The 14396-nt window shown below is 34.8% G+C and overlaps 1 protein-coding gene across 1 annotated transcript; it reads left to right on the plus strand.

The window, feature by feature from the left end:
• The first annotated feature begins 419 nt into the window (after window positions 1–419).
• On the plus strand, window positions 420–4992 carry LOC120325937 (uncharacterized). Its single transcript, XM_039392128.2, has 7 exons — window positions 420–680; window positions 817–900; window positions 1332–1436; window positions 1742–1804; window positions 2268–2453; window positions 3017–3243; window positions 4568–4992. Exons 1-7 carry the CDS (start codon window positions 437–439, stop codon window positions 4757–4759), a joined length of 1101 nt encoding a protein of 366 aa, XP_039248062.2. The 5' UTR covers window positions 420–436; the 3' UTR covers window positions 4760–4992.
• The last annotated feature ends 9404 nt before the right edge of the window (window positions 4993–14396 follow it).

Here is a 14396-nt window from a genome sequence, read left to right on the forward strand (position 1 = left end):
GCCATATTACGTGTGGATAAGCTATGCCATCTTTAAAAAGGTTGTGCCGATTCTGAAACAATCGTTTTTCAGATTTTCTGAGCTCCTTTTGAAAGGATATCATTTTTCCTTGAATCGACTATGCTTATTAGAAATAAACGCCATTACAAAACGTCCGTATATCATATAAATTTGCAATGTCGCTTTTAAATAATATTTTCTACTTCTATAAACGCTACGCACATTCTGGATTGTTACTATCTCGGCTACAAATAGCGTTGTCTAATGTAAGGTTTTTTCGAAATAGATTAAACATGCTCTGTGCCCGTTTGCAAAAGACATGATTCATTGTTAAAAACCTTTTTAATTTTATTTCACATTGACATAACGGAATGAACGAATTCAAACTTGAACTTTTCTTCATTCAGTTAATACTTAACTACAGTAAAGTTTCAAGATGAAAATCTCAATCATTTTTATTTTATTCTTCCTCATCACTTCATCCTGGTCTCAAGATGAAACAGTGTTTCACTGCTCACCTAAACCGGGCTGTAATATTGCACAATGTGATTCCGTTGCAGTAGGATGGGACAGACCAGGTTTCAACATCGATAACCATCTGCATGACAAAGAGTATCCGATAACATGCAAGTCCAATAGTACTGTTCTTAGCTGGCTTGATCTCGCAGCCAGAAATTTGGGTATGGTTGTTTTAATTGCTTGATTGAATAATTATTGTTTGAAGCTGAGTTTCGAGTTATTACCTACCAAGAAATAATGTATTTCGCCAACCTTATCATTTAATCGAATCTAAAAAAATCTTCAATTTTCATTCAGATATCACGAATATCAGAATAGGATTGGAAAAGTTGGAAGATAAATTTTATGAAAAAATTGAGAGTTTCGGGAAAGAAATTTCTGGTCAGTGTCAAAAAGTACCCGAATATACATACAGCCTGCTGTTTTATAGAAATCTTTCTTTGTAACAGATCAAAAGCTACAAAAATGGAAAAAACTGAACAAAAGATCTAAACGTTACACGTTGTTACTAGTAGTTTATATTGCTAAATCTTTTTTTGATGAAGAATTAGAAGAGGCTGTTGTTATAACTTGTTTGAATTGTCAGTATCGGAAAATTACAAATAGTCCTTTTTTCATACTCGCCTTGCATAAGAGCAGAGATTTCACTTGCTATTTCTGAAAATTTGAAAACAATTATCCTAACAATTATCCTGCTCCAGAACTTGAGTGTTATAAATGAATATGCATTCAGATATCGAAGCTATCAAAATCGGATTATGACGTTCGTCGTGCTTTAATAAAAGTATTCGGAAAAATTTTATTCTCAACAGAAAATAACGAATCTCTCAACCAAATTGGAGATCAATCAACTAAAATAAACAATCTAATGAGGAGAACCACGAAGCAGTCTGATGAGATCAGGAAATTGAAAAAAGGTTGGTCAACAGCGTGACGCTTGTTATACTGCAATTGCTGATGCCAAAATAAATGACAAATACTCGAAGCGATAACTGAACGTAACTTAAATTATTTCTATTATCGTCATCAACATTATATCATACACGACTTTTTAACGCAAAGGTATTCTGAATCTTCTTCCTATTTTCCTTGATGGAAGATTTTTCGCAAAAATACTAACAGACAGAGTAAATGCAGAGTCTTTAATTTTTTCTACGTTCCTATCACATTCTCACAGCAACGAACATGTAGGAAGATTTACTGATTATTTTCATATTTTCAGACTTGGTTGAAATCCAAGAAATGAATGAAAAGTTGGTAGAAGACAACGAAAAAATGAAGAAAGGTAATATTTGTCTAATAATTTTCTATGTTGAAATTGTAGTTTACCGGGATATAATTTGGGTCTGAGGGTTCATATCAGTAGATAAAAAAAAGTATTTTAAAGTATGAACAGAGGGCATTTTTTCAAAGTATAACTGATTTACAAAACATTTCATGGGAAAGTGTGTGGATTGTTTATGCAGCGGAAATATTCTCCCAATCAATTTACCTTCACAAGAAGTGATATTTTTTTTTACATCTGCCTTAAAACACAGGGCGCCTGTCGTGACTGTAAATTGAAAATCATAGGGACAAGTTTGAATGACATTATCCATCAGAGACATTACATGTGGCCAATTTATTTTTTACTCCAACACTGAACAGACTAAACGCCAGAATTTTGTAAATAGTGAAACACATTGCTATAGCATTGTCGTTTTAGCAAGTGGCAAATGGACGTTTCTAACATTTATATCACCATTTAGCGATATCCCAGATTGAACGAAAACTTTCCGTTATGGAGAAGCCTCTGCATGCTCAAAATAAATCCGGGCAGATAACCAGACCAACAAAAAATACTAACACAACATTGAAACCAACAACGAAGACTCTAACAACAGTGGAACCAACAGCAAAGACTAGAACGACATTGAAACCAACTCCTCCTCCAGGTGAATAGTATTTCAATTTCCAGTTTATGAATATTTGACGAATAAATTCGCATTATAGCGACTATGAAATAATATTTTTTTCTTAATAATTGAAACCAGGAAGAACATAAGCGTTATCTGATAAACTTGAAAGACTAGTCTTTCTTGTCTGTAGCAACAATTTGATCTGTTTTCACCTAAAATCGAAAGAGCGATAAACAATTATATTGACATGAAATTCTAAACGAGCTAGTACGGGTTTGCAATCTGTAGCAGTAAACTCCCGGTACCGCAGTTTTCCCGACATTGCCTGACCAACAGATATCAACTTACGCAAAAACGGAACAGCCTTTTAATTTAGATGACGTCATCGCACAAAAACAAGTTTTACAAAGCCAACAAAATTTTTTAAAATAAATAGCCTTCTAGCGCGCAACAATCTTTAACCACTGAAAATGACAAAGAATCTGGTTCTGTAGATGAAGAGAAAAGCGATTGATTTTTATAAAAAGAAGTACATTGTGACAATAACAAAACGATACATATGTACACTTCGTATCCTGAAAATTGTCAATACTTTTCAGAAAACTGCAAATTAAAGGTTGGAAACATCTGCTATTTCCTTATGATGCCAGGTAAATGGGATGTCGCCTACAAAAAAGCAGTTGATATTTGTAAGAAACTTAACGCAAATGTTGGCTTGATTCGAAATATGAACTCTTACAATGCAATACTGAATTACTTGAGAAGGAATATTCCGGAAGGAAAGCGTGAAATTTTGATATGGACAGGAATGAAGTTTAATCCAATGGTTAGTATCTTATGGATATGCCAATTTTTCTCCGGTGTATGAATATAAAATACATTACAAATGGGTAGAGTGTGGGGTGAGAAATGGCCAAAGACGTTTGTGACAACTTGGGTTAGTATATTATATACAACTGTGCAGTCGGTATTTCGAATACTTTTTCTTTACGTTTCATCTGTTCTTGAGTCCGGGTAAATTTACTCAGAAGATGAATGTCTTAGATAACGCAAAATAGTGTTGTTGTCATATATTTTAAGTTATATGCATTGCCCCAGGTTTGTCCACCGGACATATTTTATGTCAAATTTCATCCTCCTATAGCAATTTCTGCCTTTTACATCTCATGGGACGTTTTTCATTGGAATCCTATTTTTTTATGCCACCATGAATTAAAAATAGATACAAGTATACATAGAAAAAGAAGAAGAAAAAACATTTGAAAGGTAAAAGTCACAAGGACAAAGGTTAGCTCTGACGTAATCAAGTTGCTATGGCATGGTTATTGTCCCATGGGAAATACAAAGGGCTGTCCTATCCCATTATTATGGACAAGACCACAAGATGAAACTATTGAATCACAATTATTGCACTTGTTTCATTATGAAGTTGGCATGATTGTTACATTCGCTTTGTCTGACTTGCTGCTTCGTTGGTTACTGCTATGTCTTCCCGTCTATTTTTTTGAATTTTATGATAATGTAGTGCTGTCATGGAAACCGCAGCTATGTTGAAGGTTATGCTGAAATAAGTAGGCAAATGAAGTTACTATTTCTTTAACTGTACGGTGTTCTATTGTTCATCATAATAGGTTGCAATTCTAACGAATTAAATACTTTCAATTCCATGTTTATAGAACACCCATTCCTCTGCCCAACGTTTTAAAAAATATTGGTTATTTATACTTACTTATACACTTATTGAATTTGTTTCTGATCCATGTGGGATAAGTATATTTTGCATACCGTGACAATTCATGTGCATCAGAGCGCTAGTTTGATTCAAACTTGTTGTGTATTAAAAGTACATTGAAAAGTACATTTCTGAAGTAGTTTTAAGACCCGTGTTGCACTGAACTGCTAAGAGTTCAGTCATATAGCAATTGTGCAGTGCAATAGTTTTGGACAAATCCTTGCCCAGCGCTTGAACGAGAAGTTTCAAATGATATCACATGAGCTACTAGAAAAACTTGCGTTCATATTTGTCCAAACATGGGTCGACAACAGCATATCGCATTTTGACTGATGAAATAGATAATTTGGGACAATAAATCGAATGAGCTATCATGCATGATCCCATGATAAACGCTATCTAATGATTTTCTTTTCAGATTGGTGACGTCACACCTGCAGATTCATTCATTAAATGGTTTCCAGGTGATCCATTAATGGGAATTGATTATAAAGATCGTACAAACGTTTATATCATTGTTGATTCCAACACGAATGCTCATTATCAAGGGATGGTGAATGTTCCTCCTACCTGGAAGAAGCATGGAGTGATTTGTGAGATACTGATATAAGTAAACGTCTGCCTGGCTGTATTTTGTTCATTTATTATAAATAAAATAGAAATCATTGAATCCTAATTAAATTTATACGATTAGCTTTACGCTGATCGATGTCGTTATCACAGCTATAATAATGTAAATTAGAATGGGAAAATTTTTAAACTGCAGCTCACATTATCCAAACATAAAAATGATGCGTAATTTCATCGATTTGCTGATTTTACTATACCGAGTAGTAAATGTTCAAATTTGCGTGAAGTTCGAAGATTTTTTTGCAAAATTTTGGATTTTGAAAAATCATAATTCGTAATAAATTCAGCTTCTGCGCAATATCTTTGTTTTTTTTTGCTACTATTTCTCAGAAGGATCAGGTTGATCACAAAATAGGTTCCTGAAATTAAGATAATTTATCCCGTGAGAACACAATATCTGAAATTATTTGATGTTGCAGAAAGCTGAAATCGTTTCTCAAATTGTTTCAACAATAAATGGTTGAAAAAAGGTAAAACTTGCTCAGTAAGTTGTTGGATGCGTTTATGCGTTTTTAAAAGTAAGTTATTAGAGGAAAGAAATTGGATGACATAGTACTTAAAACTCGTTTCAGAACTTGTATTCGTTGCATATTCGCGAGTAGAATTTTGAACCTTTGTTGTAGAATTCCCTCATTTGTACAACTGGTTAATGAAAAAGTTTCAAAATGTGTCAGTTTGTTAGATCCGGAAATTAATTCGGCTATGGTCAGATCGTCTATCCAAGTTAATTCGAAACGCGTCGGTATATTATCTGCAACGTTATACACATATAAACGGACTGAAGGCTTTATCCATCTTTTTTTAAAAAAAAACGCCACCTATGCAACATAATAATAGTCTGTTTAGAACGGTAAACTCTCGTTGTTTATTAAATTTGAAGTAAATTAACTCGCAATATTTCGATCACCTTTGGGTTTTCTCCAACTTGCGGCCCGCGAGACCTCCTCAAAAAATTTTGCGGTCCATCAACCTAGCAACCTTGAACCACCCTGAGGTAGACTACTAGGTACCGATAAAATTTCAAACTACAGTTGGGACTTGTATACTTTGGTATTTCGATTCACGTTGAGACTGGAGGTATGAATCTTTATTGTCACACTCTCTCGGGATTAGAGCTCAGCCGATATATAGGACCGATATTGCGTGTTTGTCGATATATCATATCGGCAGTAAATGGCCGATATATATATCGGATATATATAACAGTTAAAAACTTAAAAATGTTCGTAATGGTTGTTTTATTTACTGTTGGTTGTAATCATTTTCAATGGATAATACACTTATGTGGTTTATTGTTTTTATAATTAAATTACACATAAAGAGGGCACCAAAGGGGCTCAATCCGCCCCTGTATATGAGATGGTAAGTTAGACAATAAAAAAGCAGATATCTTTATAGAACGGATTGAAATAATTTCATGAAAAATTGCTTCAGAAACACCCCTTTATCGTGCTTGTGAACAACTTGTATAGGTTCGTGGGGGATAACTATGAGTGAGGGTTCCAAAATTGTGGAACGATGAACTATTTCTATATTTGCATTGAACTGGACAACTATGAGAGAAAGCTAGTTAGGGGATGTCGTTATTCAATGAATTTTGATAGATTTCTCAATTATGGCATTAAAAATGGATATTTTGTACAAAGCCACTAATGCAAAATTGTGAGATTTGAGGAAAAACACTCTTTCCGTGTTTTAGATACTGCAGATTGGGCTCGCCATTTTTTGAGTATTTGCGCGTACGCTAATCCTAACACCACGTTCAAAAATACGAATATTAGTAAATATTCATTTAGGTTTAGTGTCGGGTTAGGAATACTTTGAAAATTTGAATTTATTGCGCAGTCTGCATCGATTATTGTTAATTACTATTTTTCCTATTTTTGAATGTTGGCGGAGTAAAAACGCTCCAAAAAAAATAACAATTATTTCTTCTATTGTAGTTGAATAATATACGTCTGAGGAAGTCTGACCCTTCTCAGACGAAACGCCACAGAAATATGTTGGTGCTAGTGCGCAGAAAGACTCTTGAATCACTTAAAATGCGTAATCATTTTATATTGTACCAGATAATATGGAAGTATGGAACAGTTCAATATCTAATCACAGCGATAGTGAACGTGGATCGTAAAATTTTATATTGCGGGTCCAATCAATCTGAATGTGATTTTCGACAACCATTGGACCAAAGCAACCATTGGAATGAATGTTTCACTTCGACTTGTTCGATTTGAGTCGACATATAACAAGAGAGCTATGCTCAAATATATGGACACTTAGAATAAAACGAAATATATTATCATCACTTCACCGAAAACCATAGGGTACCCTACGCCTTCGGTACGGTATCCCGCACAAATCTGAACAGTGAAACTGCTACATGGCTATAGTAACTGACTTACTAGTACATGGATACAACTAACGGTACAAGGACTGTCATAGCTCTTCCATGTTCCGTACCTGCATGCTCGATCACGCAACCGCTTGAAATAGGTTTCAAAGTGTTCCCATAGTGTTCCCATGAGTAAATTTTAAAACAACGAAATTATCAGATCTTATAGGATTCCTAGAAAATTTAGGTATAAATAAAAATAAAAGTAATAGCTTACTGGAAAAAATCAAACTTTAACCACTTAAAATTTCGAAGCAACTGGTCCAGTATTCGAAGAGAAAAGCGATTTTATCATGACAAAGGAGAATAATAATACCAAAAACATCATAATATTGAAATAATCGTTATGTCCACTAAAGTGTCCAATAATCAGATCAATGGAAGGAAGCCCGCAAAATTCAAGGCAACTTGTTATTTTAAAAACGACATAATAGTTGCAAAACTTAGTAAGTAGCAAACGTAACACGTACTTTTGCAGTTCGATTATTCATGTAGTCAAAAGTCAAAGCAATCTAATTAATTAAAATTGACATACAATAGCTAGAGAAATTTGAAAAATAACAAAATATAAAGCGAGATGTGATGAATTGAGCTGTAAAAATAGCCGAAACAAACAGTTAACAAAAAAGAATATTGCAATCGCTGCCTTGTTAGTAGTACAAAGTTATGACAGTGCATTGCTTGTAATCACTCAGAAGGGAAGGAATCTCGTGGTTGAGCAAACTTTAGGCGACAACTGAAGTTTCGTGAGCTAGCTACTGAGAATTGATAAAAATTGCTAGATAAAGAGGTTCTCACAGTATGAAGTTTCATTTAGTATGCATGATGATCTTGCTTTCAGCAAACTTGCAACTCTTTCATGAGTAATCTTTTCACTTTTAGCTGTGGACTCGGGACAGCAAACTTGTAATCTTCGATTAGTACTTTTCCACTTGCAGTTGAGAGTTCGAGACCTTGCTTCGAAAAATTTGCAATCATCCTAACGGGACTCGAGTAGACTCCCCAGCAAAATCTACCAAGATAAATCTGATATAGCATGTTATAGACCAGGGATGGCGAACCACTGACCCGCGGGTCACAAAGTGACGCACCGCGTTTTATTCGTGACCCGCCAAAGCACGAATAAAATAAAATAAAAATGCCATCATATCAGTGATAAAAATTGATTAAACCGCCCTTAAATTAATCAAACACTAACTAAACTATTATAATGTACCGTCAGTTGGGCAGTCAGGGCTGCGATCGCTCATATTTAAATTGCTAATTTCTGGGCCGGTGTGGTAATTTTCAGAACCCCTAATGTTGGACGCATGTCTGCACCGCCGTGTACCGTTATTCAGCTATTGGCTCTGACATCGTTTATGACATAATAATGCAATTGATCTGTTCATTTCTCGGAACGTCTTGTCTTATTCGGAAGTGCATCTGCAGACTGTTTTACGGGTTATACGAGAACTAGATGCTACTTTGCATTTTCTCACTTACAATGCCGTTGTGAAAACAAAATCTTTCAGACTTGAACTAAAAACCTTGAGATCTGAAATAACAATGGGTCAGTGTGAGAATGCCTTAATGTGGTTGAAAGATGATCGAAAAATAAAACTCTATCAGAGTGGAATTCCCTCCAAACTTTTTGGTCTGTAAAATAATTTGCCGCATCATCCTAAACATTTTTGGGTATTCATATCCGTGTTTTCATAGTCTAACTTCATGAAATCGAGTGCTATAAAAAGTCCCTGATAGAAGTGATGCGTAAGTAAAGCACAAAACTACACCGAGTGAAACTTATAAGATTTCAGAAGTTTCTTATAGATACAAACATTGATTAAATATCAGTGACCCACTCTATTCTATTAAGTGATCAAAATATAATTTTGGACCCATTCATTGGAAAAGGTTTGCCATCCCTGTTATACACAGTGTTTTAGTTGAAAATCAATATTTTGTACAAATGCTTTGAGATAGCCAAACAGAAGGTTTATGGTTTTCATAATTCGTGTAAATTTGGAATAACTTATTCATTTTTATAGTGAGTGTGTGATAGATGTGTTAGTAATGAAAAAGTAATAGTAATAAGTAAAGGTAGTTAGTAATTGTGCATCGAGCTATCTGTTTTTATATATGTTCGCAAAACAATTTGCCTTTCGTAGTTTTAAATTCCAGGAGATATTTGAAAAATAATTTATAAGATTTTAGAGTTTCTAATAAAACTAGAGCTGCGTGCAGCTTTAACAGGCTTCCCGCGTAAAAAAAAACTGAAGACGCGTTTTGCTCACTGGAGCGTGAAAGCGTGGTCAGTCATGCATAAAATTTGCAATTTAGGATGGGGGACTTATTATCTGCATGTGATATAAATTTCAAGTCCTCTAAGTAGTGTCGTTCTCGAGAAGAAGATGAAAATGTAAAATCCTATATTGCTCACTGGAGCGTATCACCGAGTTCACTCATGCGTATCCTTGACATATCGTATCCGGAACATGTTCATTAATCATTGTTATGAATTTCAACCCAATAGCATGTATCAATTTTGAGAAATCGCAAAAAAAATGAAGACGCGTTTTGCTCACTGGAGCGTGAAAGCGTGGTCAGTCATGCATAAAATTAATAAAAAAATAATAAAAATAAATAATAATAAATAAATAATAATAATAATAATAAATAAATATTAATAATAAAATACAGGAATACAATAGGTTCCCTGCTGACAAGCAGCGGGAAGCCTAATAATTGAGTTTACTTTTATATTACTGTAGATTTTGATGACATGTGCAAACTTATATTTTATTATCATTGCAATTCCTTTAAAAACAGAATATTGCGTTAAATGTATTCTGCGATGTCATTGTTTATCAAATAATGAACGTTATGCGTAAGCGCTAGTCTGATTGGGATCTAAAAAAAGCGTAGGAACATAAATGATTTCATTTAATAAGCGTATGCTTCCATAAATACCCGAATGCGATAAATTTTAGGTATAAAAGCGATGCGCTATAAACTATATTATCAGTATAGTAAAATATCGTTCACATGAAAAGAGTTGGAAAGAAAGAAACCGCTTATGATACTGGCAATATTTAGATTTATTTAATATACGCTAAGAAATCTTGATAGCGTTGAGTCTAGCAGCCTTACTATGAGTTAGAAAGTTTAAAACCAAAAATTATTTAACGCATCGTCACTTGGGGGTACCAGAAGACTGGAATATAAGTTGGCAGTAGAACAAAAACAATCACAGTATGGACAAACACAGAAATTTTGTATCATTGAAGGATACACAGAGAGAGAGAGTAACGAATACTTCTAAAAGTAGATTTACGCTGTGATTTATATGCCAAAAACGTCTCTATAACGGCTATATACACCATAAAAGGATGCCATTGAAAACGACATATGCTTCTCTCTATTTTACTTCTATTTGGGTTATTTCTGTCTCATATGAAAGTACCCTTTTGAGAAAAATTTTCTGATTTTAACAGCCAAAATCAATTCAAAACAGGCGTGAGTCAAACAGTGACTTTCATAAAACTAATAATCTGTCTGTCAAATCTTCTAGATTAAATTTAAATAAAACCAACTGATAGCCTGGAACCAAAATGAAAAACAGAGTCAAGTGAACGAAACTGTTGTGTACTACCGGTCATCCTGAACATCGCTGTTATCATGAGGTATTAGAAGCAATGTCGTACTGCCCACAAAAGAACATACTTACTGCCGCCACCGGTAGTTTAATCAAGATTGAGCCCACTCAATTAAATCATAATCATGGACTGATTAAAAGATCACCGTTTGAAAAATTCCAAAGATCTGGGTAAAATTGGATTGAAATAAATGTATTTTATTGCAATAAAAAATTGATTTATATATTTTACATTCTTATATATTGTCACATACCGAAAAAAGACTCATGCAGCTTTGTAGGTGGTTTCAAAATGAATAGAATGGTACATTGCGCGCACAATTGACTGTGTTGGATTTCAGTGACTACGGTTGAATTTCCAAAAAAATCTAGCAGAGAGAAATTTTTCCATTCCGGTATTCCTCTCGCTCTTCTCATATCTTGCTGCCGCTGATCTTATATCTCCACTGGATCTATTTCTTTTCCATTCGTAGTTCTCTCGCTCTTCTTATCTTGCTGCCGCCTTATTTCTACACTCTGCTCCTTTGGCTGCTGATTTCCTTCCCATAGCTAGCTCTCTCTTACTCTTGCCCGCCCCTTGTGGGGCCACCACCATTCTTTTTGTGTTATTTTTACTCTCGCTCGTTATCTTTAGCCTCGCTGGTTTCACTCTCATTTGTCTCCGCGCCTTGATCGCCTGGCCTTTCCTCTGATCTCGTGGCATTCCATCTCTGCTCTCTTTGGCTGCTGCTTTCGCCGGCCCCTTTACCCTGCGCCTTGATCTATTTTCTTTCCATCTCTGCTCTCGCCTGCTCTTTTGCCCCTCAATTCAATGCACCATATGTGGGATTCGAACCACGATCCTTGAGTTCGATCATGTCCTAACGCTTCCCCTGAGCTACAGCTACTGGCGAGGATCGGGTAGATTAGAATCTTACTTAATTAACGACGTCACGCTTGGCAGCCTATGACGGGGCCAATTATCCCCAGCAAATTACATTGAACATGCTTCGTTGATTCGAAGCAGGTGTATTCATAATTCAATTGAAAGCGTTCATCTGGGATTATCGTGTGCGCTGCTTTAACTATTAAAGGTGTGAATATCCCATTTTAACTTTGTGGTTCAATTTAGTTTAGTTTTTAGAGAAAATGCGAAGATAATTCAAATTAGTGAATGTGCAAGCCAAATTTCTGACTGTTAGTGGAGTAATATTAACTTGATCATTTCTGTCTCTTGTGCTAACTGGCCGTCGTATCTCTGGTTTACTTTTCTGAATTTATAATACATCTCAGATCAAAATTGGCGCGATTGAAACGATATCACGCACACTAACAACATGAAAAACACCGTGAGTTTTGTCTAAATAGCCCCGCGACAAGTAAAACATGCTACCCCAGCACTAAAGATGAAATGTAGTAAATTGCACGTGCTATGTATATTTCTATTCATTATGACACGCGTCATATTTCCCCGGATTCAGATGAAATATCAACTAAACAATGTGAAGGCTATGGTCAAACAGCCTCATTCAGCCATGCATTCATTCCGGTTCGAGTGTGGAAATTTTTGCTTAATATACAGAGGGTCTCTAGTCCAAATTAAGTATATATACACTTTGAATTGGATTTTCTTTTTAGATACTCGTCATAGAGCATTCATTACTTAGTACAAAGTATGGATAAGTTGTAAAATTTAGGTATTGTTTGCAATTTCATCAACCCACAAAATGACTCCTCACAAGTCTCACTTCATCTCTGGTTCATTGGACCAAAAAGCTCACTATAAGAAATATGCCAAAACTGTTCAGCGTTCTATTGAAGAAGCAAAGCGAGTATATTATACAAACAAATTTAAAGAAAGCAAATCTAATTCAAAGGAAACTTGGAAGACAATAAAGTCCTTAATCTCGCCCAAAAGGAATTTATCTTTCCCTGAAGAAATTCTAAATGGAAATGGTTCCATTGTTAAAAATCCATTGGAAATAACCAATTGTTTCAACAACTATTTTGTGTCTATTGGAAATTCTCTTTCGTCCAAGCTTCCGAATTCTGATGTTTTCAAACGCTATGTGCAAAGGCAGGTCAAAAGTACCGTTTATCTGGAACCAGTGAGTGAAAATGAACTATTAGCTGAACTAACCAAAATTAATATAAACAAGGCTATTGGGCCTGATAATATTCCACCAAAATTCATTAAGTTTACAGCTGATATTATATCTCCCTACTTAGCAAGTCTGTTTTCTTTGTGTATAAAAAATGGGATTTTTCCATCAATTTTTAAAATTGCCAGAGTAACACCACTCCACAAATCTGGAGATCGTAAAGTTTTGTCAAATTATCGTCCCATTTCTGTACTGTCCTCCATTTCCAAAATTTTTGAACGTTTGATTTACACACGCTTAAAACTATTTTTTGACAAGCACAATGTTATAAGTGACTATCAATTTGGTTTCCGTGAAGGCTGTAGTACCACCCATGCCGTGCTTGATATCATGACATCTGCTATGGATGACTTAGAGAACAATAAAATTAATTGTAATGTTTTTCTTGACTTATCGAAAGCTTTCGATACTGTAAATCATTCTATTTTGCTAACCAAACTGTCCATGTATGGTATTCGTGGTGTTGCTGGTAAATTACTGACTAGCTACCTGTGGCAGCGAAGTCAATATGTCAAATTAGATTCCACAACTTCACAATATCTCCCAATATCTTGCGGAGTTCCACAGGGCTCAATTTTGGGGCCTTTACTTTTTATAATCTATGTTAATGATCTAAATAATGCTACCAATAGTGACACCAGAATGTTTGCTGATGACACATGTATTGCTAAAAGCCACCACTGCCCTCATATTCTTCAAATTCTCATAAATAATGAAATAAGCAAAGTGGATGCCTGGATGAGAGCAAATAAATTGACTGTAAATTATTCTAAATCGACCTATATGCTTTCTCACCAAAAAAATATAAGTAAAGCTTTCCATGTATCTTTTGGTGATAAAATGTTAATTGAAGTGTCATGCATGAAATATCTTGGGATAATTATTGACAACAAATTTAAATGGCATGCTCATACTGAATATCTATATAGCAAGTTATCAAGAGTGACTGGGATTATGTTCAAACTTAGACACTATTTGACATTGCATGCTTTAAAAATCATTTACTATTCATTATTTCATTCTTGTATTCTGTATGGTATCGTAACTTGGGGTTGTTGTGACGAAACCAGTCTTAATAAATTACAGCTAATCCAAAATAAAGCAATTCGAGCCATCTGCGGGGTGCCACGCTGGGTAAATTTGAGTAGTTATTACAAAATCCTTGGTATTCTTAGAATAAAAGATCTATATTTTTATGAAATGGGAAGGCTCATGTATCAAGCGGTAAATAGCACTGCCCCTCGCGTAATACAACAATATTTTGTTACAACAAAAAATGCACATACATATGGTACTCGTTCATCTCGAAAGGGATTATTTGTACCACGATTTTCATCCTCGCGGGCCCAAAATTCCATAAAGTACCAGGGTGTGAGAATTTGGAACGATATTAACGAAAACCTAAAGGAAATTCCCAGTTTTAATGTTTTTTCCAAGAAGTATTTCC

This window comes from Styela clava, chromosome 8, assembly GCF_964204865.1.
Source record: "Styela clava chromosome 8, kaStyClav1.hap1.2, whole genome shotgun sequence".
NCBI lineage: Eukaryota > Metazoa > Chordata > Ascidiacea > Stolidobranchia > Styelidae > Styela > Styela clava.

Excerpts from the sequence above, each read along its gene's own strand:
- LOC120325937 (XM_039392128.2), top strand. The coding sequence starts at position 437 with ATGAAAATCTCAATCATTTTTATTTTATTCTTCCTCATCACTTCATCC. Across the intron at positions 1,437-1,741 it reads GATCAGGAAATTGAAAAAAG|ACTTGGTTGAAATCCAAGAA; the intron begins GTTGGTCAACAG and ends TCATATTTTCAG. Across the intron at positions 3,244-4,567 it reads GAATGAAGTTTAATCCAATG|ATTGGTGACGTCACACCTGC; the intron begins GTTAGTATCTTA and ends TTTTCTTTTCAG.